The sequence below is a fragment of the Lonchura striata genome, chromosome 8 (genome assembly GCF_050655825.1).
Source record: "Lonchura striata isolate lonStrDom1 chromosome 8, ASM5065582v1, whole genome shotgun sequence".
NCBI classification, from domain to species: domain Eukaryota; kingdom Metazoa; phylum Chordata; class Aves; order Passeriformes; family Estrildidae; genus Lonchura; species Lonchura striata.
In genome coordinates, this window is record NC_140710.1 from 302,207 (window position 1) to 329,593 (window position 27,387).

The following is a 27,387-nucleotide window of genomic DNA, read 5'->3' on the forward strand; positions in this document are numbered from 1 at the left end:
TCGCCCCTCCCGCCGCTTCGGCCGGGCTCCGGCTGGGGGGCTGCAGTACCGCCCTGTGCCCACAAGGCGGCAGCACTTGTCCAGAGGGTCCGCGACACGATGGCGGCCCGTGGGGACCTTGACGGAGAGAGGCGTTTTTCGCCCATGCCTGTCGGCTCCCGCCAAAAACCCACACGCTCGCGGTGCTGCTGACCCCACAGCCCGTGTGCACGGCACCCGAACCTCCGCGGAAAATCTCGTCGGGAGGCGCCGGCGGTGCGCGCAATTCAGGCAGTGTAAAAAACAGACACGGGTCCTCGAATTTCAACGTCCTCGTTTTCGCGCCCTCTCGAGAAGGTCAAGCGAGTCCGCGCCACGCCACTCCCAAGATGGCGGCCGCGGGCGGCGGGCTGCAGTACCGCTCTCTGCCCACACGGCGGCAGCACCGCGCCGTCCCCGCCGGCACGGCCTCGGCAGCGAACGCCCCAAAGCGTCCGCGCGGGAAAGAACGGAACAAAAAGCCTGCCTGCGACCCGATAGGAACCGAAAGAAAAAAGCTTTCCTCCTAAACTGCATTTCAACAAGGCTTGTTTTTATATTTTTCAGATTTATACTCACAGTCGGATTTGTAATGGATACTGATGGAAAATTGTATTTTTATCACTTCTTACATTTATTCCTATTCTATTTTATTACATTTTATTTTTTATACACATCTTATTAGATCGCTTACATATTTCTATAGTTAGATTTAGATTTCTAAAAAGTTTGTATTGCTTAAAATAAAACCCTGCCTCTATCCAAGTAAAAATCTTTTAAAAAAAACCCTTTATTTAAACTCCATTTAAATGTATCTCTATTTCTCGCATTTATATTCAAATGCATATTTTAAATGTAGATTGATGTATGATGCTATTTATAGTCTATCTCTTCCTAATACTCATTTTTATTTCTATTTTATATTTTTATATATACACCTGTATACATTGATTATATATTTCCATATTTAGAATGATATCAAACTAAAATGTATATTCATCTCTTTTCCATTAAAACCCTGCCTCCAACCAAATAAAAACGAAAAAAGCCCTTTCTTTAAACGATTTTCGAATATTTTTATATTTTTTTCATTATTATAGCCACCTTTGAACTTCTACTTTATATAGATGTATTTATAAATATATTTTATATATATATAATACGGTAGCGAGATTGATAAATTATTTTTTAAATTCTATTTCGTACACACTGCTAATACTTATATTTACTTACCTTTGAATTTTTATATAGATCTTAACGTATTTAGGATATATTTCTATACAAAGATTTCTAATTTTATTTTATTTCTATTCATAATTTTAATAATAAAACCCCTACCTAATACCAAATAGAAAATAAAAATCCCCTTTATTCTAAATTATATTTAAATATTTATATATTTCTATTTTTGATTTTTACAAGTACTTATCTATTCTATCACAACATTTTGAGGTACTATATTTCGATATATAGTATTTATGATGTGAAATGCGTTATAATAAGACACATACAGTAAAATACGCATTAGGTACTGTATTGATTCCTATTGTTTTGTAATATTCATATATCCACAGGTATTAATTATACATTTCTATATGGATATTTATGTTTATAATCGATATTTATATGCATATAAACATATAAAATACTGCATATCAAACAAGGTTATACCTAATAGTAATGGACGGCATTATTTATATTACACGTTTCATTTATATGATTTCCATTTACATTTAAAATTGAAGTTTTATATTCCCTTTATCATGTTTATGCATGTGTTCTATTTCATTAGAGTTATAGTTAAAACTTTGCAGTTATAATCTAATTCCTAAAAATAAAATGCCAAAACAAACAGCATCAAATTCCCACCAATACCGTCCAAAAAATTCAGAAAGGCTCCACCAGCCAACCAACTACCAGCAAAAAAACCCGCACTACACTCCTTTCACCAGCAGCTCTTATCACGCCACAAAAACGAAACAAACATCTTAAATAACCCTATAGAAACCCACACAGCAAATCACAAAAACCACTATAAAGGAAAAAAAAAAAAAAAGCCAACTAACTTACCATACTCCAAACCATACAAGAGACCCCCAACGTTTGTAAAAAAAATAATAACCAAAACTCTACCACTACACTAACTCATAAAGAGAACCCCATGCTCTATAAAATTAACTAAAAAAAACCCACCAAATAATTACAGATATAAAAATATGGGAACCACGAAGAAAAAAAAATTCACCCCCCAAATAAAATAAACACCTAAAGAGATCCACCATGGAAATGCCCATGCTCCCAAAAATAAAACCAATAAAAAACAACAACCAAACACATCAAACAACAAAAAAATATATGTATATTAACAACAACAAAATAAGTATTCTTAACTCAAGAAACAAAAATTGCCTCAAACCATCAAAACACAAATACCACCTAGAAATAAACACGTCGCCAAAAGAGAAATGTAACCACAAACAATATCTCCCAAGTTCTCTGCAACAATGAAACATACACGGCAATCAAATAAGCCAAACGAATGAAACCCCTATAGTGTAATAAACAAGAATGCATTCATCAATATTAAAAAAAACCTCACCGATTAACTCCAGGGCACTCCCTCAAGCCCAGCAAAACAAATACTACGCCCTCGCGCTAATAAAAGCCTCCACAACCGAATTGAAAAACGACCCTCTACTCCATGCTCCGACCCATAAAAACCAGTGTAAACCTTTAGAAACGCATCCTTAAAAAACCTAAGAACCGATCAAAAATAAATCCAACAACAACACTCAACCCAAAAACAAAAACCTTGCCATGAGCAGCCGAAGCAAGAACGGTAACAACCAAGAAGCGCCCGGGGCCCTTCTCCTACAGCGACGCCGATCAAAAGCCACCGATCCCAGGAGCTCCTCAGGAGCGCCTCAAAAGCAGCGCAGCGAGGGAGGCTGGAAGATGCGGAGCCGCGCTCCCGGCCCCGGGCGCAGCGCGGCTCCGGCAGGAAAGCGGCTCCTCCGGCAGGCAGAGGCGGCGCCGCGCCGGCAGACCCCCGCCCGCTGCCCCCGGCCCGGCGGGGCCGGCACCGGGCCCGGGGGGCCCCGGCGGCGCCCGAGCCCCGCGCCCGGAGCGGACGGAGCGGCGGCACCGGCCGGCACCGGCGCGGCGCCCGCGCCGCCTCCCCCGCCCGCCGGCCCGGCCAAAGCTCCGCTCGGCTCCGCACGGCTCGCACCGGCGCGGCTCCGGCGGGCCCGCGGCAGCCCAGCCGCGCCCAGCTCCCCTTCCGCCCCGGCCAGCCCCGGCACTGCCGGCAGGGCTCCGCGCCGGACCCTTCGCTGCCGGGCCGGGGGCAGAAGAAGCGCCCCGAATGCAGCGGCACAGCCCGATCCCCGCCCTGCCAGCGCTGCCACGGCTGCAGCTCCCTTCCTCTGAAGCCCCTGTTATAAATGAGAATTTATTCAGCCAGATTAAAAAATAAAAATCATTTTATTTGCAGTCAAATTCTATCTAGTCAGCCACACGGAAAGGACAGAGCCGAGCCCGGGGTCGACCCTGGGTGTGCAACAAGGAGTCAGCCTCAGCAGAGGTTTTCTCCTATGCCCACACACCTCCATCCTGGCACGAGCGGTTTTTAGGGAAAATTCCGCCTGAGGCCAAGATTTGAGCAGTTAGTCTTTTCTTCTATTCAGAGTCCATAGGTTAATAAGATTTTCTTTTTTTCAATGTCCGGAGTAGTTGAATTCTTGATGAGAGTTTACGGGAAGGCTGCATTCACATGGATCTGTCTGAGGATTTCCATGATATCCATCTTGGACGATCAGCACTGATGATAGTGATGATCAACACCTGGAGCCCAGACATGGCCCATCTCCTGGCCAAGCCACATCCTTTTATTTGTAAATCAGTTTCTAATATACATCCAGTCTCGCCTGTAAGGGGAGGGGGGGGGGGGGGAACTAATACGACGGGCATGATTTAACAAATATCCAATATTACATATTTCATACGAGGAATGGCGCGAATTATATTTATTACACATAACACACCGAAACTGACGCCACGCTCCGACGCTCACCTCCCTCCAACAAGGGCACAGAAATGTGCGCTCCCCTTCAATCTCGTCCCCTAGAAGAGCAGAAAAGAAGCGGCTTGCCTCAAATGATGGCAAAAGGGGGCTTTTTACCTCAATCCAAACCTCTTAAAAGGGGGGACAACAGGACTGCCCCCTCCAATTCAACCTCAGGATGACGAAATTCCAAAGGGAAAGGAGAAAAGTCCCCTCTACAAAGGCGCACCGGCTCACCTGCTTGGCTGCTGCTTCTCGGCGTAAAGGTTTGTCCTTCGGCTCCTCCTTTGAGCAATGCTCCACGTATCCAAGTGAGGATCTAGGTGATCCCCTGGACCCTGTCCGAAGCGCTCACCGTCCTTCCAGGAGACAGCCCCGGGAACCCTCCATAAACTCCTCTCCTCCAACAGCACCGTGCAAAAGCCAGCGGAGGCAAACCCTCGCCCTAAAATAACCTCCCCCCGGCTGGAGCCGCCCCTTCTCCTCATCCTCACAGCTCACACCGGGGGCTGCTCTGAGCCCTCCTCATCCTCACCTGCCGTTGTTGCTGCCCTCCAGCAGCGTCTCTCCCTCTCCAGCACACACCCCGCTTCTCACAGACACAGATCCAACAGAAATCTGCTACGGGTGTTGGCTTTTCTTAATCCATCTGGTTACACGATTAAAACACATACGTGCATTGATGGTCATTGAGAGAAAGCTTTCCCATGGAGAAAATAGTCCTTTTGAAAAGTAGCACACTTTGATACACCTTCAGAAAAAGCAGAATCAGCACCAACTTCTAAGTCCCCTGCTGAGGAACCCAGCCCTCCTTGGGACACGCAAAGCTATTCACCAGAGTCAGAAATGTTTTATTATGTTGATATTTAGGAGCTGATTCTAAAAAGCCAACTTCTCATGAGGAAAAGGACATATGAAGGACACATTGCAGAAATAACAACTGACAGTCACGGGGTCTGAAACCTTGGAAAGTGAAATTTAGGTCTGCAACTTGGGAGAGGGCAATGTAGGTCCCAGGCAGCTAAAACAATTTTCTCATTAACTATGGTGTAACATAAGCTGTGCTAATAAAGAGTCTGTAGAGTCTGCTTATTGCATTATACAGTGGTGGGGAATTCTGCTTAGAGAAGGAATGTTTTAATGGTCTCAACCATGATCATCCATATGGGAAACAGCGAAGGTCATACTTGCAATTTCTGCTCCATCTTCCCTTGGAGAACGAGGCTGAGGGCAGCCACGTTTCATTGATTCATTTCATTGATTTCATGATTCCATTAAATCAAGATATCCATCCTGTCAGAAACCCAAAATTGTGAGAGGAGTAAACTGAGGGAGTTAATGCACTGGAGTTGTTTCACCTTATTGCTCTTTAGATTCACAGCTGAAAGAGAAAGGCCAACAAGTGGCACAGGATTTTGACTTAGGAAAAATCTTTAGATTTTTCAGACACATTTTCTGTAGCCACTAAATACTTGGGTTCCTAAAGTCATGATCTAGTAGAGAGAGGCTCCCCTCTGCTCACCACCTGCAGTGAGAGAATCTGTCACTCCTCCTTGTCAGCATGAACAAAGCCACCTCTATGCACCAAAGATGACTGCCTTTGGCCTGCTGGGAGAAAACACTGAGCCCATCCCATGGGCTGCAGGTTTTCTGTACTAGTCTGCTCTGCCTTTGAGGGAAACTGCTATTCCACTAAGCCATAAATCTCTTCTCCATTCTGGGGAAAATAATGTGACTGGGAATATTTTGTAAAATACATAGAGCATGATTTGATCACTGAAAAAATGTTCAGTATTTAGTATTTATTTATTTCATTTCTTGACTCTACAAAGAAAGTCAAAAAGCTCTTGTTTTTTGGGCAAGAAAAATGCCAGTTAGTAAAAGTTCATCAGCCCTAGATTTAAATCCGATTAAAATTTGAAGCTATTAAAAACAAACTACAAATAAAACACATATCTATGTTAAAGATTCTGAATAACAATAATTCTTCAACAAATAAAACAAACAAAAATAAACTTTTAATTATTTAGGTATTTAATCAAAGTTAGATGCCTTTCTGAAATGGATGTGAATAAACACATGTAAAAGGTGATTGTAGGTGACTTAGCAGAGTACTGCTGTTTTACAGTAAGGATCACCACATTTAAAATGTTCATTCAGGGTGGGAAGAAGGGTTGACAGGTTGAGAGAATTATGGCTGGTCAGCCTAGAGTAGAGAAGGTTCCAGGGAGACTTTGGTGCCCCTTCCAGTACTTCAAGGGGGCTTAGGAAAAGGCTGGAGGGGTACCTTGGACAAGAGTGTGTAGTGATAGGACACAAGAACAATGGCCTTAAGCTGAAGGTGGGCAGATTTAGATTAGGCATTAGGAAGGAATTCCTGACTGTGAGGGTGGGCAGGCCTGGCACAGGGTGCCCAGAGCAGCTGTGGCTGTCCCTGGATCCCTGGCAGTGCCCAAGGCCAAGCTGGACAGGGCTCGGAGCAACCTGGAATAGTGGATTGTGTCCCTGCCCATGGCAGGGGTGGCACTTGGGTTAGGTTAAAATTCTGGTATTTTAAATCTGTGATTTTGAAACCTGATTTTCTTTGGTATTTTGGCGTTTGGTTTTCTATTATTTTGAAACTAGGGTTTTGAACAAAATACAACTAGGGTTCTATTTTAGAACCTAGTTTTCTGTAGGGGGAGTTTTTGGTATTCTTGTAGGCTGGGTATTTGGTATTTTTGTAACCGGTTTTTCTGGGTTGTTTGTTTGTTGTTGATGTTGTTGTTTTTAATTTGGCAACCTGCGATTGGCAGGGGTTTGGGGCATCCTAGTTGAGTGTCCTGGCTTCATTTGCCTTCTTCCACCACAAATAACCTGGCATGGGAACTGCTAAATTATAGACAATACAATGAGATATTTCCTGAAACAGAAATAAATTCCAGCTGCAGCAAGAAAACCAAGAAAAGACCATACAGGAGGTAATTCCATTTTAATAGTCTCCAAATCTCCAACATGTGAAAGGAAAAATAATAGAGCAAGTGTGGCAGTATACAGCCATTACCAATATAAGCAGTGTTAGTCAGCTTCTCAACATTGCTTTTTAGTATTTTATGGGAAAAACATTTGGCCTAGAACTTCTTATCCGTAAGTTGTTGCGGGTTACAGGAGATGGAACCTGACCCTTAGTAAATTGTATGAGAATCACAGCTTAAAGTTACTCGATGTCTTCTGGTCTCACAGGATGAGGCAGAGGTATAACTGATTTCTTCTCTGTATCTCTGGAAAGAGCTTTTCTCATATCTATAGCAACAGGAAAAAATATTATTATAGTAATGCAGTTATTGTACAAAGCCATATTAAGTGAATTCTCAATTAAAATAAGATAATTTTTAATCAGGAAAATTCCCTAGAATCGTAAGGCTACCTCAAATTTGAAGAGACCCATAAGGATGCAACTCCCTGCTCCACACAGTACTACCTAAAATTATACTGTATGATTAGGAACATTGTGCAGATAGATATTCCTTGAACTCTGATGGGCTTGGTGTCATGACCTTTTCCCTGGAGAGACCATTGCAATTACCAACCACCATCTCAGTGAAGAGCCTTTTAACATCCAGCCTGAACACTCCCTGACACAGCTTTGCTCCATCTCCTCAGGTCCTGCCACTGGTCACCAGAGGGAGGAGATCAACACCCCCCTCCGCTGTCCTTGGAAGTTACAGACTGTGACAAGGACACGCATCGGCCTTCTTTCCTGCAAGTGGCACAAACTCATTGACATCAGCTGCTCCTCCTAAATCTTGCTCTTGAGACATCTCACCATCTTGGCAGGACACACTGCTGTCCTTAATGTTGCTCAATGGCAATGACAGCAATTGATATAAAGCACTGCATGAAACTCAGCCAAATGGAAAGGAAATGACAAGCTAAAGAGACAAATATATGGCTTAAGTCACATGCAGCAATGGCAGGTGCCTATTTGAGCCTTTGTATTTCACAGTGCTCCTACATATCAAATAAACAGTGCAAGAACAGAAACAATACATAGCCTGGCCATGTAACCCTTTGGGAAGATAATTTAAAAAAGGACCTAGAAAGAACAAGCAACTGGTAGTTCACTTTTGTTAACATAACTAACATTAACATACTTGAATTTCCATGTTCCTTCCCTTTTAAATTGAAAATGTTACCCAATTCTTTGCCATTGCTGAATGCTGACAATTGTTAATTTATAGGTAGATAGCTGAGAAAAACAAAATTTCAAGTCCCTGTTATGGGATGAAAGGAAGAAAGCACTGAAATTCCTTCTCAGGTATTCTTGTTCTGCAGCTGATTTTGCCAGAGATGCTACAAAATGTGTAAACAGCAAGACTAAGTTTTGTAACTGATATAATCTTAAGTAGGAAAAGTTACAAAAATACAAAAGATACAAAAAGCCCATTATTCAGCAACTATCTGAAATTGTTTCATGGTTTTCTATATGCTTCATATAAAACATAGTAATAGTCTTACAAACAAGCCCAGGAACCCTCAACATGAGAATAGTTCCATTCAATTTGAGACCAAACAAGAACTTACCATAAGCATCTTCATCTGGCTCCCCACTGCTAGCTGAGTAGTATTCTAAGACTGTTCGGTACACACTGTAGCCTAGTTGTTTATACATATTTACAGCAACCTGATTTGATACTCTCACAAAGAGATCGACAAAAAATCCGCCCTTTCTTTAGCAGGGGAGGAAAAGAAACAAACAAAACTACATTAAGAAACGGCAGGTAAATGCATTTCTAAGTAACAACCCATAAATTGTAATGAAACCAAAGCAAGTCCAATGTAGTATACTAATTAAACACCTTTGCCAATGTCATAACAGATATGCTCCTTTACCAAGGGAAAAATCAATTATAGACAAGGATTTAATTTTATTTTTGTCACATGGCCATTCTACATCAGGCAGTGAGTTCAGAAATTTGATCAGAAAGAACAAGACAAGTTAAATGCACTCACAGGCCTAAATACAATTTAGAAAGTGTCCACATTTTAGATGGCTTGGATTAGGAGGAGTGGAATCAGTCACAAAATTCAGCTGCCTAACAGGAGATGACAGACCCTTAATTTCACAAGGCAAATTTTTCAAAACATCATGCTACTTTTCAGTAGTATGGAACTAACCATAGTGGGGTTGCCCTACCAAAATCAGTTAAGGACATTTGACATTTCTCAGTGGATTCATCTGACACTAAATTAAATTTTCTCAGGTACAAGTAATCAAGCACAGGATGGCAAGTAAACTAAGATACTCTTTGCAGTATAAAATTTGTTCAGGCACAAAGCCTACGGTTACTGAACAAGAATGTTGGAGAACCTACAGGAAACAGTGCTGATATTTCACAAAGCTCTTTTCCTGTAAAAAGAAATATTCTTTTATATGGTATCTCTACTGGAATTCAGGCTATGCCCTCCTCACTCTGGCAAGTTAGCTAACCCTGAGATTTTAAACTGCTAAGCAACTTTCATAACTCTTTTTCTCCAACTATGAGGAATTTCAGAAAATCAGAACACCGTGTAAAGCAAAATTCTGCCACATAAAACCAGGGACAGGTTTCTGTAGAAATACTACTTTTAAATGTTATTTTAAAAGATGAATTTAAGATAGACATACTACTCACTTTTCTGAAATTTCTTCAAGGAGCTCCATCAATTTAGCAGCCAAACCCAGCCGTCGAAATTCTGGTGCAACAGAGAGAGCAGTAACGTGTCCATGCCATTCTTCCCTAGCCACAGAGCCTTCGGCTTTGCCCATGACTGTGAACACAGAGAGCATCAGCACAGCAGCACCTTTGGAGTAATGCACTGCCCGCAGCCAGACAGCTTCACAAGAGGAATAAACCATGGAAAAACACACATTACAATGACTGTGAGAAAGGCTAGAACAGAGATGTCTACCTTTTCACTCTAAATTCAGCAGCCACTAAAAATGTCATTTTGCTCAAATATTACAGCGGTTTTTTGACTAGTGCAAAAAAACACTAAACAAGTTTGCAAATTCCTTCCTTGAGGTGACTTCTAAATGCAAATTTTAAGTAATTTTCACAAGTCTCACCGAACCAAAATTTAAGATCTGACTGAAATAAAGGAGGAATAGAGGGCTAGGAACCAAAACTACCATCCCAGCAACTATTTGAGACTTTTGGAGATTATGGGGGAAAACAGCTTGGGAAGCTTTGCTGGTCTGGCAATAGAAAGCTAAGACTCACAAACCCAACGTGTTTAAGGAGAACAAAAAAAAAAAAAGCAAAAAACAAATCACAAAAAACAACCAAACCCCCCCCCAAAAAACCCCAAAAAACCAAAACAAAAAAAAAAGTGGAGGTGGGGATGGTGTTTTGGGGGGCTTTTTTTTAGTTTCTCTCCTTTCTACACTGGGCCAGTCCAGTGTTAGTTTATTAATGAACATTCACACTTCCACCCTGTGCTTTTATAGATATCACAGTCACTGCTAGTAATCAACAAGTGTGGTGGGTACAGAGAAATGTTCTATACAGCACACATACTTTCAGCTTTAGTATGTCAAATATTTTTAGTTCCTGAGTCCCTACAAAAACCATTACTTCTGTCCCACACCATCTCCTGGCAGTTCTCTTTGGCATGATTTCTGAAAAACACAAATATTCCACAGCAAATTAGCAAATGACATCCAGGCCCAGAGCTTTCCCTTACAGGGCAATGCAAAATCCAAGCCCAGCACTTTCAGTGACTGTGGGTAGGGACTTAATTTCAGATTACAGAAATACCCATTCACCAAATACGGGTGGATGATACCACAGCAAAGGCTCCTCGCTGCGCTAGGAACATCAAACTGGAAGCTACGGCCATGAGTCCTGCACAATACCCTAAGACATTTAAGAAACGGGAAGACGCAACGCAAGGTTCCTCTTCCATGTTGGACATTTGGTAAACGCGAAGAAAAGCTCCCGCGTTATAATCCCCGAAATAGGCAACGAAGGGAGACGTTACCGCCGGAACACCCGGCACTCACTGTAACCCATCAGCTCCCCGCCGGGCGCCTCGGCGACGATGAAGTACTCGGGCCAATGGGCGAGGTACTGCAAGTAGAAGGGAATCCCGTACTGGCCGCTCAGTTAAGGAGCAATTGCGGCCGCCACGGCTGCGCCGCCCGCGCCCGGTCCCGCGCCCCTGCCCCGGTGGGAAGGATACGGTCTCGGTCAGCGGGTCCAGATTGCTGTGGGGGAAGAGAGTGTGGCGCTCAGCATGGGCCCGGGCCCGGCCGGCCGGCGGGGCGCCGCGAGCACCCCGCGGGGTGGGGAAGCGCGCAGGGCTCGGGGGCAGGAAGAGGGGACAGCCGGCGCTCACATGTTGTTGAATCGGAAGAGGTCGTCGCAGGTGAAGGCGCGGAGCGTTGTCATGATGATGGCGATCACGACGCTGACGCTGAGCGCGACAGTGACGAGTGCCCCGGAAACACTCGCGGGCCCAGGAGCCGCTCTCGCGGTGGAAAGGCGGCAGACAGCGCCCCCGCCCCTACGCAGCCCTGTCCCCGCCCGCTGAACCGCCCCGGCCCGGCCGCGCCTGAGCCCGCCGCAGCGCGCCGGGCCGAGAAGGGGCGGGGCTGCCTGGGGGACACGGCAGAGCCGGCCCGCAGTGCGGCGCGGCGGGGCAGGGTCCAGCGCGGCCACAGGAGCACGAGTGCTGTGAGCTTGTGCAGCTCCACCCCGAGCACTCACAAAGCTACACGTAACGCGACGTGACCGCAGTATGCGAGACTACCATACGCAGAAAAACAACTCTGCACCTGGAAAGATGCCACCGGACGAGATCGGACACACACTGGAACTGCCGTGCCCAGCACATGCTCGCCTCATGTGGAATGAATCCCACAGCTGCTCTCAGCACCAAAACATCACTGATGCTGAACGCCCCTCACCACTCTCCACTGATTTCAGCACCTTGCTCGTCCCACCCTGCAGTCTTTCCACCTTGCCCTCTCAGACCGCTGGCCCATCAACTTCGCTTTCAGAGGGCTGTGAGTCAGAATTAATCCTCAAGAAGAACAACACCTATTTAACTGGGATGCTGCTGCCATCAGCAGTAGGTGCCTCTTCATGATTTGCAAAAACACAGGCTGGAGGTCATGCCAGCCAACATGGACCTCTTCCACAAAAATACTGTCCACAGTAGTGGGCTATACTCCACTCACCTGTTGCACAGCATCTCTTGCATCACCCAAAAAAACAAAGAAACAAGATGTCCATGAGCATAAGCATATGCCCATAAGCATTCACCTACTCCACATGGCCTGCTGTGCCATTCCTCTCACTTCCATTCAAATGCTGAGCTATTTCTGAAGTTATCACTGCAAGGGACCCAGATCACTCTAGTTATTGTGAAGGAAGGTTTGCCCAAAAGTTGGAGGCTATACTGCGGGTTTGGTTTTTGCCCTTTAAAGTTCTGCATGCGATGCAGTGAATGGAGTTTGGGTACATGTTTTGGGACAATGAAAGAGGCCTTTCTTGACCTGGAATTTATAATCATGAGATGCTGGCAAGGGTACTTCAAACAGAGTGTAGCCTGTCAGATTCGAGATCTGTCAGATTTCTGATAATTTAAGGGTCAATGTTTTGGTAAGAAAAAGTTGATTCAAGGTCTGTAGTTGTGGTGCAAAAGTGATGTGGGATTTCAGAGTTGCCAGAAGCAGGAAGATACTGGATTGTGGTGGAGGTATGAAGGGATATATGAAACGTGGGAGATGGAATATACCATTTTAAGGCTGGTTCTTGAGCCTTTGAGGAGTTAGGAAATGTATAGCTTTATAGCCCTCTCCTGCTTGAGGCACTCTTTTACTGCAGAACTACAAGAATAATATAATACACCCTTAAGAACAGAAAAAGCTCAACCGTTCACTTGACTGTCGTGGCTAAGACACTCGCTCCAGCCAAACTGGACTTTGGGCTGCTTTGCTGTACTCAAGGTAAAGCCTTTGCTTCTGAAGTGCTAAAAAAGGCACTAAAAAGTGCTAAAAGGCACTTTTTTACTGTGACTGAAATTGGTTCAAAAACTGGTCATGGCTAGAGTGGTCTTTACTATTATCAAATTAATTCCCAATATTGTAGCATAAGCCAACATATTCTACTCAGTGAGTTTGAGTTTTTATTTTAAATGACTACACATCAATATATAGTTCTGCTAGTATGAAAACTATGCAGGTCAAATCTTGTGTGGCTATCTCTGCTGAGTGAAGTACAGGTGAAACAACTTTAGGCCTTACTTAAATGTAAGTACAGAGATTATTAAAGACTTCCTTGTTGCTGTTCTCGACCGACTCCGGGCGGGCGCCGGCGGGACACAGCGGGAGGGGGAGAGAGGCGGCACCGCTTTCTCCCCTTCGGCTCTGCGAGGCTCAGTTCTAGCGCGGGAACAGACGAAATGGCGACGCGGGACTCGGGTGCAGACACGTGTTTATTGTGGGAGCGTGTCCCCGAGACACCGGGACAGCGACCGGGGGTCGGTTATACCCCGTGCCGGGGGCGGGGGGAACCTGAGCCGCAGCCAATGGGACAGGGCAGGGGACAGGGGCAGGGAAACCGCGGGGACAGCGAGGGGAAAGGCGGCGGGGCAGGGACCGGACCGCGTGGCGAGGGGGAAGGTCAAGGGAACGCAGGAATGGGACAAAGGACCACGGGAGGGAGGGGGAACGCGCGGGAAGGGGGAAGGGGGAATGGGGGAAGAAGGGAAAATTACAAACTCCCGCACTTCTACCCCTTCCCAATTACCTTTTACTATATATTACAAGTGGAATATCATTCAGTCCCAGCTAGGATGTGTGGAGTGTAAATTAAGAGGTAATTTTAGCACTTCTATGAAGACAAAGATGATTTCACCCTTCAGAGAACAAATATTTTCCACAGCTAGTTTTATTTTCAATTACACCAAAATCAAATGTTGACAAGTAGTGTCTTAAAAGCTACAAAAGCAGGATTTCAACCCAGCAACAGATTTAGAATCAACTCTATGTTCAATTACAAGTCACCATCCAACAGAGACCTTCCCTAGAATGTTTAATGTTAGCAATTTTCACTGTACATACTCAAGGTATGCTGTATCTCAAGTATCAGTAGAATTTTGTCTAAGGGACTCATCATTAAATGAAGACATCTGCATATTTAGAAGAACCATAATTATGGTATTACTGGTATCAATTACTGTGAAAAGAAGCAGCTGTTTCTCAGCAGAGAAAAGTGATGGCAAATGTGAAGAGGAATAATTAAATACGTGTGTTGTATTAAGTGTGTGGCTTAGGTAGGATTTTATTGGTTTGTTTGGTTTGGTTTTTTAAAGTGCTCTGCATGATCCACCATCAAAAGATGCCTGTATGAAGACCAGTACTAGCATGGTTGATATTACAGGAATAGAAAAGTTAAGCATTCACACTGTCAAGCTCTAATTTGAATCTTATATTTAAAAAAAAAAAGCCAAGGCCCATACATTTAGATACAGAATTGAAATGTTTCTACACATCTTAGAATACAACCAAATAACATGTTACACTCAGGTTATGAGAACCAGCCTGTTCTGAAACAATTTATGAAGTGACAAAGTCCACAGCAAAGCTACTGCTTTACTTCCATAATGTAAACACATCTGAAAGAAGTATATGCTGACAGTTTCACAGATGAGATTATAAATCAGTAAAACCAAAGCAATTGGTCATAAAAATCTTTTGTCTCTTATGAGACCTAGCTTACAAGCTCAGGCTGTACATTTATTCTTCGAAGGACATCTTCTGGCATACAAAAGACAGGATTGACGGCCTTGATTTGTTCTTCTCCTAATAAAGATAGTCCAGCAATACCAAATAAGGTGTGAAATGGATCCACCTGGAAGAAAAAAGAAAGCTTGTGTCTGTTTCCAAAAGTCGATTTGTTTTTCACTTGTATGAAATGAAATTTTCATTTGCCAGCAAGAGAAATTAGAATCTCCACAGCTTCTCTGGGAAAGACAATACAACTAAATACACTTTCATTTGTGCTAACATGACCTGACAGGCAAGAAATTTCCATAGCAGGTATTTACAATACGATGATTTACTCAGGCATGCTTGTCTATTTGCTGCTAAGACAATTTTCATCTCTGAGATAGAAAGCACTCACATTTGTCTATTAGCATGCAATATCACAGGGTGGTAGAAGCAAAGATAATTAACATTTTAAAAGTAAACCGGATCATCTACAGGTACCACTTCCATAAATTCCCCATTTGTTCTTCAGAAATATCATAATGCTCTTTATTGGTTTCCAAATACAGAGCTGTGCTGTAAAACCTTGAGAGAGAGGCAGCAACCTATTATGTCAGAAAACCTCCCACAGCTATAAATAAAACCAAAACCCCCCCAAACGTCTACTCCTAAGACCACCACCCCTCTCTCCCCTCCCCCCCGCCCCCAAACAAATGAATTAACAACCCAAACACAAAATACCCCAAAACAAGGTCTGTTAGGACTGAGTTTCTACAGGAATAAAGCAAAAACCAGGAAGTCAACATTTCTACAGAAGTAGAATTTTCTACACTTCAGCAATCAAAGACAGGTAAGAATAATATTAAATTACTGCTAATGTAACATAGAAAAGCTGTCCCAAAGGTGCTCTCCTTAGATATAGAGAAAAGCCTCTTCAGAGTTGCTCTTCCAAGAAGATGCATATATTTCATTACTCAAAGCTAGAAAAGCATTTAGACTTCAAGTTCCGGGCTTTTCTTCAAGAATTCTGAAAACAGAAAAGGTCTTCCCATAAGCTCCTTAGAAACTCAGAACTCTTCCTATTTTAAGAACACAAAAACACTTTCTAAATGACAGATTGGCGTTAACAGATTTCTCCCCCAACTGGGAATAAAGCAGCTGCTTGCAAAAAAATAAAGTTACTTTATTTTTGAATGCATTTGTGGAGAAGGGAGCAGATATGGGCAGCTGCAATAAAAACAGATAATACCTTTCCAGACCATTAAAAATAAGCCAAGTGTTCAACAGGAATGAAGTCTCACAACACTTCATATTTTATCTGTGCAGCATTCTTGAAAGATAAAAACTTTATCTGCCATTTCACTGGGACAATATTAATTAGTTCCACTTGAAATCAAAGAGAACAGACCAGCTAAATCGTAACTTCTCTCTCAACAAGCAAAAAATTCATAGCACCAGCCTCTTGACGATGTTATCTCAAAAGCTTCTTCCTCAGCTAGACAAATGTCAACTACAAGACTCATTCAGTGGCTGGGCTAGCAAAGAATGAAAGTTAGTGTATAGGGATTCTAAATAAAAATTCATTATTTAATTAGATCAGACAAAACAACAAGAGAGCTGAAGACCATTTAACCTACACCAGACTTTAGCTTGCAGATCATTTCACAAAACAAAATAATAAACCCAAAGTACCCATACATGCACTGGAAAACCCACCACCAAATAGAGTGTTTTTAGACAGATCTTCCAAATGGTCTTGTGAGAAATGGTTTGTGTTGCGTGTGTTATGGGGGACCAAACCAGATTTTGTAAGGAATGGCAACAGACTTCACTGGGGGATACCTGTGTGTTGTAAAGAATGCACTCCCCAAGTACGCCTTCAATGGCAACTCTTCCCTATTCTTCCTTCAGAGTAAACTGCAGCCTCTGCAAAACCTACCTGAACCATGAATAGAGTTACTCTCAAACAAAAGTTGAAATCTCGAGTTGAAATTTTCATGTGTATTTTGTTTAGAAAAAATCTCACCATATCTCCCGGTCTGTCAGCAAATCCTCCAGTCTCCTCATCCTGGCATGCCAAAATAAAGCAGCGCAGTTTCTCTCTGTCAATCCACTGTATCCTACCAATCATCTTCAAAGATGCTAGCACCCACCACGAGTAACATACATCAGGTAACTGGCAAGCAGAGAGGAAGATTAAATATTTGCTTGGGTTTCAAACATAACACTGCAAATTTTACTGGCAATTCTGCACATTATCAGGTGCACTATCATAATACTCTTGTGGAGACACAACACTTAAGAGTGTCTTTGGAGTAAAAGAATTTCTTGATAGCGTCTCTTTACAGTGGACTTCTGTTTTCAGGAAGGGAAAGTATCTTTTTCAAACGTCTTCAAGAAACAAGACCACAAGATGTGATTTTTAAAGACTTCATCTTCTGTGAGAGAGGCTGACAAACCACAGCACTTCTTTCAAGAGGAAATACAAAGAAGTTCATATCAACTATTTGTATTTTGGGTGCAAGGGAGGAAGCAGGGGAATCTGTTGGTTGACTATCTATTTGCCAGAGATTTTTCTAGGTTACACAAATCTCTAGTGTGATGTGGAACACTATGACACACAGGATTTACATCCAGCAGAACCGTAATTTTTATACAAATCATATAGAAAAGATCATTCCCCAAGTAAGAAAATATTAAAGACCCAGTTTAATAGGATAATGGTTCAAGTGATAAGCAAGACATCCTTCAGTATGTGTACTTTGCTATACTGAGGACTCAAACAAAGTCAAGCTAAGGACTGCATGACAGGTGTTAGTAACAAAAGAAAGAATCAGGACAAGGCCTGACTTCGCTGAAAGGTTTACTAAATGTTTTATAGAAATCATGACATTTTGCAGTAGTTCAGCTTCAGAAAAAGCATTCTCCATCTCAATGGAGATTTTGAACAAAGAAAAGAAGCAACACGATACCTTCTCTGGTCGTCCATTGAGACCCCCAGAAGGTAACTGACGTTCACAAAGCCACCAACCCAGCAAGTCAACATTTATTTGATGCAACTGGTCTGTTATAGCCAGAAATCCTGTGCAACAATAGATCTAAAATTACAGACATAAATTTTTTGTATATTTAATAACTAAATATAGTTTAGCAGACTAAATGCAGGAAGATCTCAAAGCAGAAATACAGTCATGTAAACAATGCAAAATAAGCTCACACACATTTCAACTTCTAGTTTCAAAGACTTTTCCTTCATAAAACCATGTTATTGTTATAGTTCCTTTTGTAAAAAAGTACCAGTAGTACAATTCATAATAGTTCACTAATATAAGACACTACTGCAAGGTTTGGAAAATGATCCTAGGAGATCTGAGAGAGCCATACAATTATATTTTAAAAACACAGACTCTCAAGATATAAAGATCATATCCAGCCTGCAGAAAATTTTGCATACAGTGTATGGTTTGTTCCCGTACCTGCCTTTTACCCTAACACTTGCAAACAGTAAACAAAAAATGAACTCCCTAACAAAAACAGGCTAACTTGGATCATTAACTGTCTTGGCAATTCCCTGCGTGTTCAGTTATGTCACACTTACTTTCGAAGTGCCATGTAATATGCCTGTATTGATTAATTGCCTTTTAATTTTATTAATCGCCTAAATAAATAAAATTAATTAAACTAATTAATACAATTAATTTTATTAATTTTAATTTAATCCCCTTTTAATATTAATTTTTAAATTAATAGTTTTTGCCTGGGCAATAACATTTACAGTGCAACAGCATACTTTGGTCACATTTCATGCAGTCATTAAGAAAGCAGCGAAGCACAAAAAGCCAAGAATCATGGAATCATTAAGGCTGGAAAAGACCTCTAAAATCATCAAGTCCAACCTTTAACTTAATACCATCAAATAACACTATACTATTATCAGGAAGTGCCACATCTACTCGTTTTTTGAACACTTCCAGAGATGGATACTCCACTACTTTCCTAGGGAGTCTATTCCAGTGCTTAACCACTCCTGCAGTGAAGAAATTCTTCCTAACATGCAATCTGAATCTCCTGCAGTGCAACTTAAAGGTCATTTTCACTTGTCCTGTCACTAACTGACTGGGAGAAGAGACAGACCCCCAGCTTGCCACAGCCTCCTTTCAGGTAGTCTCTTTCTCAGAACTAAACACTCCAATATCCTCAGCTGCTCCTCACAGGCACAGCTGTTATGTTATATTCCATACCCTTCCCCAGCTCTATCACCCTTCTCTAGACATACTCCAGCACCATAATATCCTTTTGGAAGTGATGGGCCCAAAACTGCCCTCAGGATTGGAGGTGCCCCAGCAGTGCCAGCACAAGGGACAGCAACTGCCCTGGTCCAGTGACCACCCTGTGGCTGGTACAGGTGCCAATGGCCTTCTTGCCCACCTGGGCTGATATTCAGCTCCTGCTGGCCAGCACCCCTAGGTCCTTTCCTGCTGGGCACCTTTTCAGCCACTCTTCCCCAAATCTGGAGAATTCCACAGGGTTGTTGTGACACAAGTGCAGGAGTCGGCACTTGGCCTTGTTGGACGTCACACAGCTGGCCTTGGCCCGTGGATCCAGGCTTTGCAGAGCCTTCTGCCAAGAATCAAAACTCCCACACAAACTGGTCCTTCCTGTGACCTTACTGAGCATGCACATGATTCCTTTGTCCAGACCACTGATGAGGATATCAAATAGGACTGACCCCAAAACTGAGCCCTGGAGATTCCCAATTGTGACCCTTCACCAACTGGATTTAACATCATTCCCCACTACTCTCTGGGTCTGGCCATGCAGCCAAGACTGCACTTGTCCAAGACATGGGCTGCCGCCTCTCCAGGAGAATTCTGTGAGAAAGCATGTCAAAAGCTTTACTCAAGTCTGGGTAGACATATCCACTGCCTTTCTCTCATCTACTAGGCAGGTCACCTGGTCATAAAAGGAGATCAGGTTTGCCAACATTCCCAGAAAACTACTGAACTTCCATGGAGGTGAAAGAGAGAGCTTTTTAAGGAGCATGTGAATAAGCACAACAGATTGAATCCTCACAGGAAATGCCAGCTGCAAACAGAGTAGGTTCAGCTACTGAACTAACTTCCTTGAACACTACATCATGGTCCAGCCATTTAGACTATATGGGCAATGCTACTGTACATTAAAACTATAAGGTAAGTACATGTAACAGATTTAACTTTTTTCCTTGATTTTAAACAAAGAAGGGGCAGGAAACCCAACACTTGTCAACAAAATGCCTCTACTATTTTCCTGTGATGAGGTGAATCCTAGCTATGGCATTACTTACCATAATTATGCAAAATAAACAGGTAACTGCAACAGCATTTAAAGTTGATTTTTTTCACACATTCAGGTTAAATGCACTAAACATTTCCACGAAAAGAAAAAAAATTAGGAAAGGTAAATTTAAATTTTTAATTATTTCTATAATGTAAATTTCCTGATGAAAGAAGTTATTTAGATTGTATTCCTCAGGAGAACGCTGGTTTTTTTTTTTATTTATACGACTGCATTTTCTTCTCAAGTACATTTTACTGAGCTTTTTTCAGAATTCACTGTTAGCAATAACAGTGTGTAAGACTAGTGATTCTAGCTGATAAATATTCATATTACTAGCTTAGGTATGTCATCTAAAAACTGACTTTCCTCAAAAAATTAAGTAATTCTTGACACGATTCATGTCTTGTTTTTATTTGGGTTCATTGGCTGATAAATCTCGACTATACAATTGACCTTTACGTCTCATTATGACCTGTGTCAGAAACATTGATAAATCTTGTTCATCGTCTCCATTGATATCCATTTCAATTTATCTAAAAATCCTCATGCTAGCAATTACAAAATCACTATGTGAAGACTCAAATGTAGTCCTAAAAGCTGTTCTGCTACAGTCTTTCTTCCTACCTAAACTTTCAAGTCTTGACTTGCCTTCCCAGATTAGGTTATGTATCCGTTCATTTATTTTAACTAGAATACTAGAATCAGGCATTTGAGAAACAAGAGGTGAGGGATGATTATGCTCCTCTTGCACGGTTGGGGGTGTTGGGAGGCAGAGATCTCTGAAGCTTGCTCTTGGGGGAAGAGGTTTATTGGAGAATTCAGGGATGCCCAGGCCTCGTGCTCTCAGGCATAGCACGTGGCTGGGCTTAGGAGGACGGGGGAGGGGAGAGAGAAACGGAGGGTTTAGGAGAGGGGAAGCCCCAGAGAGGAAGGGAGTCCAAGAGAGGGAGGAAGTCCAAGAGGGGAGGAGAGGGCCAAGAGAGGAGAGGGCCAAGAGGCCGCATGGCCGCTCGGAGCCCCCTTTTCAGGGGTTCCTAGGTGGGCTGGGACAAGGCATGGGCCAATGGGGTTACAGACTCTGTTTTAGGGGCAGGTACAGAGGTGCGGGATGAACCACAATCTTTTGCAGGGTGGGAGGAACAGTCCATTTCACTCCAGGATTCATCCAAGGGTAGAAGTGACATCCGGCTAGCTAAAATAACAATCGTATCTATCTATCCTCTGCAACAAAGAGGTACATCCATTGTCATCACTGATACAAGTTGTTAAGAAACATTTATAGGCAGTATGTGATGCTTGCTAATTTAAAGTATTTCCATATAAAGATAAACTCACCTGTCCTGCATGTGATTCGGAACCTGGTCTACAACCAAATCCTCCATCAAAGTTCATACAGGACAAAACGAATTCTACTGCTTTTTCCACATCAATTGCATCCAGCTTTCCCTGCAAGTCAGAAAATAACTAATGCACTTGACATTCTACCAAGCTGATCTTCTGCAGACACCTCAGCAGTACCAAAGAGCAGTAACAACTGATTCTCTACTTGTGCAAGTGATGGTTTAGGACTTACCAGAAGTGCAAGAGTTGCTGCAGCACAGAAAGAGAACCTTGTATCTATTTCTCCTATAATGTGGGGGATACGGAATGAAAGCAGATTATTTTTTCTACAAACATACATTTAAATCACTACTGAAAATATGGAACAAAATGTTAAAATCCTAGGTTCTACATAAAAAAAAAAAAAATCAGCTAAAAAAAAATCCTCCCATACAGTTTAATTTTCCAGCTTACCAATTATTCTCCTGGTAATTTAGAAAATATACATTACTATTTAAGTGATCTGTATGTTCTACTGTTCATAAAAGTCAACAACTCATTTAGAACTGGACAGCTATATATCCAAATCAATTCAGCAAGTGGTAATTCACAAACAACTGTTTAATTTTAGAGTTTATCTGTAGTGCTCTACAGATAATTGGAGAGCAATGGAAATAATGCAAAAATAATCAGACAACTCTTATTCTGCCTTAAATCCAGCCATCTTGTTTTAGGGGATATCTAATTAAAGTTACAAGGCTTCTATTGCATATTTGTACCTGGAAGAAAAACCAAAGCGCCTACATCTATAACAGAATACTTGCTTGTCAAGTCCAATATAACTCTAGTAGCACCAACTCCAGGCAATTAATACTTGAAGTCACAATTTACAATTTAACTGAGCTGCAAACATTGTGTTTCTTGGTTGAACTTTTGCAAGACTTCTGTTCATAAGAAATTCACAAGCTGAAACATATAAACCAAACATCTGCTGCTCTGTCCTACATCAGGGATCACACTCCTTCAGCTGCACCTCTCAGAATACTTCAACGAAAAGGGCGCAGCAAACTATGAACCAATATAGCACACAGCACACCATCTATCTTCACAGTAGCATACATATACTGCTAAGATCTCAGTTGCTGAATTTTACCTGAACAAGAGTGATATGCAATAGATTTTCCTAAAATTTAGGTCTCCCATGGTGATAAATACTTTTAGAGTGACTAAATATTTATGCCACAGCTTAAAAATGTTGTGTTTGTTCATGAAGAATATATATGCAGAAACAAAATCAGTATTAAGAGAAGTTCATGAGTACAAACTCAGTCTTTCTCACTCCCACGTAGTGAAAAATCCTTTCACATTTGACAGGGATATAGGTCATTACTAACTACCATCAAATAACAAGTATAAAATGCTCCTTATGAAACAGTGTATCTAGTATTTCAAAGTAATGTTAAGTTAAAAACACCCAAAAGTTTTCTTCTTCAAGACACTTTATTTTTAATACAAGAATGGAACTGAAGTAGAGAATATTTATGAAAGGAATGAAATATAATTCTGTCCTTCACAAACCCTTCTTTTTCATGACTCAGAAAAGTGTTCACATATAATACATGTGCAAAAAGACCATCCAAGGGAACTTAAGTCTACAGACTTAAACAAGTCAACCTAGACACTATATTTAAGAGATGTAAAAATTACCCCATTCGTCTCCAGCAAATGATCCATCTTCTTTCTGCAAGCTCTGAATATATTCAACAATTTTATTTACATCAACTACATGGAGACTATCATATAAGATAAGAATCTGGGGGGGGGGAAAAAAGGACACAGTAACAATCAAAGTCGAGCAAAAATTTTAAAAATTTATTTCTTAACAAAAAGAAATAATAGATTTATAAAAGACTTGATTTAATTAACTCTGAATGCTATTTGGTAAGGCTTATTAAAGTAAAGGTTTTTTTCACTTTAGTAGTTAATCTCTGCACTGTAGGTTATTTTTGTCTAAAATCTTTAGGACATTCTCAAACGGAGATACAAACAATTCAAACTGAATTCTTTCATGCTCTGTTACTTTCAAAGTGTTGAGGTCTTCTTTCAAAAGCATAACCAGGTTTATTTATTTTATGTTAGCAATATGTAGAACAGACATTTGATTATAGTTAATATTGTAATGGGACAATGACACCTTAGATGTACCAATTTGTGGTTTTGCACTGTGACTACATGGATATGTGTATGTTAACCTGCTAGTTACTAATTCCACTTACAGTGCAAACTTGTCAACAATTACTCATTTCAAATTATTAGATTTTTATATATATTAAAATTTTAAACATAGCAAATAGAACCAAAATGAAATAATTTAATAAAAAATTTTGAACAATATGATTATACACCAACTGTACAGTGAATATATTCTGGAAGAAAAATACAGGTTATAGTAGGGAATACAAATCTCCAAACCACCACTGATTTAAAGCAGCAAATTTGTATGACACAATGTAATGTGAAAACAACAGTACTGTTTCGGAGCCCTGTCTGACTTAATGTTTTTACTCACACTTTGCATAATCAGTAGAGAGAGTAAATAAGAATTTATTATATATCATAAAATGGAAAAAAAACCCCAGCTGAAACTAAGAAATGTTACATTAACAATCCTGAAAAACGCTGGACACTATGACTTTAAATCTAGCTGGCTGGAATCTTTAAATTGTTAAATAAAATTTAAGTAAAATAAAATATAAGTCTTATGGGAAATTAAAAAAAAAAAAGAACATATAACTCCAACAGAAAATATATAATCACAACATGCACCCTAAATGCAAATCTGAACAAATTACTATTAACTGTGATCATAAGAACATATGGTATGACCCTTTAAACATCCCAGATATGTAGACAGGACCAAATGGTGTTCGTTCACTAAGACCATGCATACGCATTAAGATATGCTGGTTAAGTTTACCACAAAAAATTTTACATCAGCATTTCTGAACACTTTTTCACTTTGGACAGCTACAGCTCAATTTAGTTAACATGAAAATATCTCCTAGTAATATCAAGTACATATTTAAGAACTAACATATCTAATTTGTAAGGTAACAACCTCGAATTATACCTCCCTTATACTGAACTGGAATATGTGAAAGGAGCTGGATTGGACAGTTTGGAAATGTTCAGACATCACAGCCTGGAAAAACTTTAGTGTCCTGGTTCTCACAGTATTCAGAGTAATTCTAGAGCTAAAGTGGCAATAATGATCAACATTACAGCATCCTGTCCTACCTAAGGGGTTCAAACCCACCATCTTAAATCCAGCATAGTTTCTGCCTAAAAAAGAATGCTTTATTACTTTTTGTAATATCATTAAAATACTTCATCCAGAAGATTGAATGAAAGACACTCACTGCAAGCAATCAAGCCAATTGTTCAGAAGTGTTTGAGCCTTTTTGGTACTTTTTCACACAATGGTTTGCATCAGCAGAACAAAAAACCAGAACAAAATAAAGGCATGAGCAATAGTGAGAAAATAAGTCTATAACAGAGACAGCTGCAGTGAAAAAAATAAGATAGAGAGTTATTTCTTATCAGGGGGAGCATATGCACCAAATAAATTAAATGCTCAACAGATTAGTAAATTTTTTCAATTATACACCCCAAAGAAACTCATATAAAAAAAAAAATTTGCTCTTGTTCTGGTCATACATATCTGTCACCTCAGCGTGCACTAAGAATAATTTATAAAATAAAAAATTATCTATAAAATGCTCCAATAAAACCTGTAGCTAAGGAGGATTCCAAGATAACTTACAAAACTGGCAACAATGCTGTAACCATTAATTGACCATTAAAGGTAAAACATTCCCAAATAGGACAATTTTTGGAAAGTGACACAGCTAAATCCTACAGTTTTGTCCATTAGATTATTTTTTTTTTTTAAATAAGATACTGAAATAATTTTTGTCATGGGCCTCCAACAGTAACTGGTTCATAAATCTACAATCATAAAAACTTAATCACAAACACTTTTTTCTAAAATTACCCTTCTACTTTTACCTGGACAGCACTGAGGGTATACAGAAGATGAGGATCATGACCTATGCTGGCACTTATTCCACCACACTCATGTTGACACGATTTGATAAATGACAGAATTTCTTCTTTGTTCATTCGGTGCAGCTGCCCCATGAGATCCATCGCTGTCAGTCCCCAGTACACACCACTCATCCTCAAATACTCCGACATACAGTATTCCTAAATAGTGTATTATTTTAGTTCTTGATCAGATGAGCACACCATCAATATAGCGCAATGAAAATACATTAGTTAACTTCCACAAATATCTTAGCTTCTAGTTAGTGAATCGTTTTCCAACCATTTAGCAACTACACATCAGCCACTCAGAGATATTCGGTACATCACGCACATGTGTATATACATACTCATACATATGGGAAAATGTACATATAGATATCAACACGTACTATACTCCCTTCCTCCCTGTATTTTTCTAGTTCAAACCATCAAGCTCAATGTCAAATTAGCCACGAACAAGTAGTTGGGCACCAATTCACTTCAGATGACTTAATATCTTGACATCCAAAGAAGCCCTCAAATTGCCACCCTAACTAGTCTCAGATAATAACAAGTCTATTTCAAAGTGCCAAAACCCTTACAATTTAAAGTTGCACTAGAGAGTGAAATTTTTTATTGAATTCTCTTGCATTGATTACATCACCTGCACTACACAAACATTATTTTTTACATGCACTACAACTGAAAGCAACAGTGCTTGGCATGCTTTTCTGAACAGTAAAGGTAACCGCAACTTTTCTTCATGTAAGCAGTTATTGACAATTTTTACTGCCGGAAGTGGAATTCCATTTTTGTGGACTACATCCAACCACTTATGATTGCAAAATAGATGTAAGTTGTCCCATCAAAAGAGTAACATGCAAATGCAACTCTACTTGTGCATTCTAGTGGATAAAGAAGCTAGTAGGCTGTTTCTCAGGTCTCAGAGTAATTATAGAGCTAAAATAATAATCTTCAAAATTATAGTCAGATAATACATGACAAAAGTCACCACAGACATAGAGACATTAACAAGGGCACCTTTGTTTTACACTTTGGATTGCAGGGTAAAAAACAATTAGCTAGTTAACATGCATCTAACCCTTAAATCTGAGCCAATAAATAAAGGTTATTACTGTTAACAAAACCACAGCTGCACTGTAACAAACTGATACGTACATAATCATCTTTCTTTGTTCCGTATGAAGCTATATAGTCCGCATGTTTTTCTGAAAGTAATGTGCTTGGGGCATCGGGTTTTATTATAACATCCTTTTGCGGTGTTCCCTGTAAAAAGCATCAAGAAGTCAGTTGCAATGTCAGATCAAAACGTTTTAGCAACTTGGTATAAATGAGCCAACACCGGTGGCTGTGACTTCGGGAAAAAAACATCCCTCTACCTATTTTGAGCCTAGGTCAGGTTGCGCATCTCACGCCATCACTGTTCAGCCTGGCTAAACCCTTCCCCAGGAAAGGCTACGAACCAAACCTTGCAGTAAAGCTAAGAAGTAACACCAATTCGCCAAGGACACCCTGAAGTGCCGGACGCAGGAGCCCTTCCCCGAGCCCGGCCGTGCCGCCCCGCGCCCCCACGACTCCGCGCGGCCCGGCCGAGCCCGCGCGCTCCCGGGGCCGCTGGAGCGGCGAGAGCCGCCCCGAGCCGGCTCGGCGCGGCCCGCGCCCCTCCAAGGCCGGTACAGCCGCGCGCCAGACGAGCCGCAGCACGGAGCCCCGACCCACCATGTTCTCCGCACGCACAGGAGGAGGCGAGGAGGCGAAGCGGAAGGCGGAAGGCGGCGGCCGGCGGGGCCTCTCCGTGCCCCACAGGAAGAGGCGAAGCGGC

At 41.3% G+C, this 27,387-nt stretch overlaps 2 protein-coding genes and 1 non-coding gene across 4 annotated transcripts; all 3 read right to left on the bottom strand.

The window, feature by feature from the left end:
- Window positions 1-7,035: 7,035 nt before the first annotated feature.
- On the bottom strand, window positions 7,036-11,554 carry NAA20 (N-alpha-acetyltransferase 20, NatB catalytic subunit). Of its 2 annotated transcripts, none has more exons than XM_021542582.4 (6): window positions 11,441-11,554; window positions 11,285-11,309; window positions 11,106-11,196; window positions 9,736-9,871; window positions 8,645-8,790; window positions 7,036-7,363 (listed from the first exon to the last, which is right to left on the bottom strand). In XM_021542582.4, the coding sequence occupies exons 1-6, from the start codon at window positions 11,491-11,493 to the stop codon at window positions 7,278-7,280; spliced, it is 537 nt and encodes a 178-aa protein (XP_021398257.1). In that variant the 5' UTR covers window positions 11,494-11,554; the 3' UTR covers window positions 7,036-7,277. The 2 variants fall into 2 exon arrangements, with proteins under 2 accessions (XP_021398257.1, XP_085442193.1); XM_085586067.1 differs by having other exon boundaries at window positions 9,736-9,937.
- Window positions 11,555-13,980: 2,426 nt separating this feature from the next.
- On the bottom strand, window positions 13,981-27,379 carry RABGGTB (Rab geranylgeranyltransferase subunit beta). The gene is made up of 9 exons (XM_021542584.4): window positions 27,285-27,379; window positions 26,724-26,831; window positions 25,527-25,724; window positions 23,166-23,271; window positions 21,712-21,764; window positions 21,474-21,584; window positions 17,792-17,917; window positions 16,846-16,995; window positions 13,981-14,961 (listed from the first exon to the last, which is right to left on the bottom strand). The coding sequence occupies exons 1-9, from the start codon at window positions 27,285-27,287 to the stop codon at window positions 14,821-14,823; spliced, it is 996 nt and encodes a 331-aa protein (XP_021398259.1). The 5' UTR covers window positions 27,288-27,379; the 3' UTR covers window positions 13,981-14,820.
- Window positions 26,482-26,557, bottom strand: LOC116183929 (small nucleolar RNA SNORD45). Its single transcript, XR_004148640.2, has one exon. It is a non-coding gene; the product is annotated as a small nucleolar RNA SNORD45 (small nucleolar RNA).
- Window positions 27,380-27,387: the final 8 nt, after the last annotated feature.

Coding starts and splice junctions, on each gene's coding strand:
- NAA20 (XM_085586067.1), bottom strand. CDS start 11,493: ATGACAACGCTCCGCGCCTTCACCTGCGACGACCTCTTCCGATTCAAC. Junction 11,310..11,440: donor CTCTTCCGATTCAACAACAT/GTGAGCGCCGGC, acceptor CTTCCCCCACAG/CAATCTGGACCCGCTGACCG. Junction 8,791..9,735: donor CTTGAAGAAATTTCAGAAAA/GTGAGTAGTATG, acceptor CCCCTGCTAAAG/AAAGGGCGGATTTTTTGTCG.
- RABGGTB (XM_021542584.4), bottom strand. Junction 16,996..17,791: donor TCAATGGACGACCAGAGAAG/GTATCGTGTTGC, acceptor TCTGCTTGCCAG/TTACCTGATGTATGTTACTC. Junction 14,962..16,845: donor CTGACAGACCGGGAGATATG/GTGAGATTTTTT, acceptor TTTTTCTTCCAG/GTGGATCCATTTCACACCTT.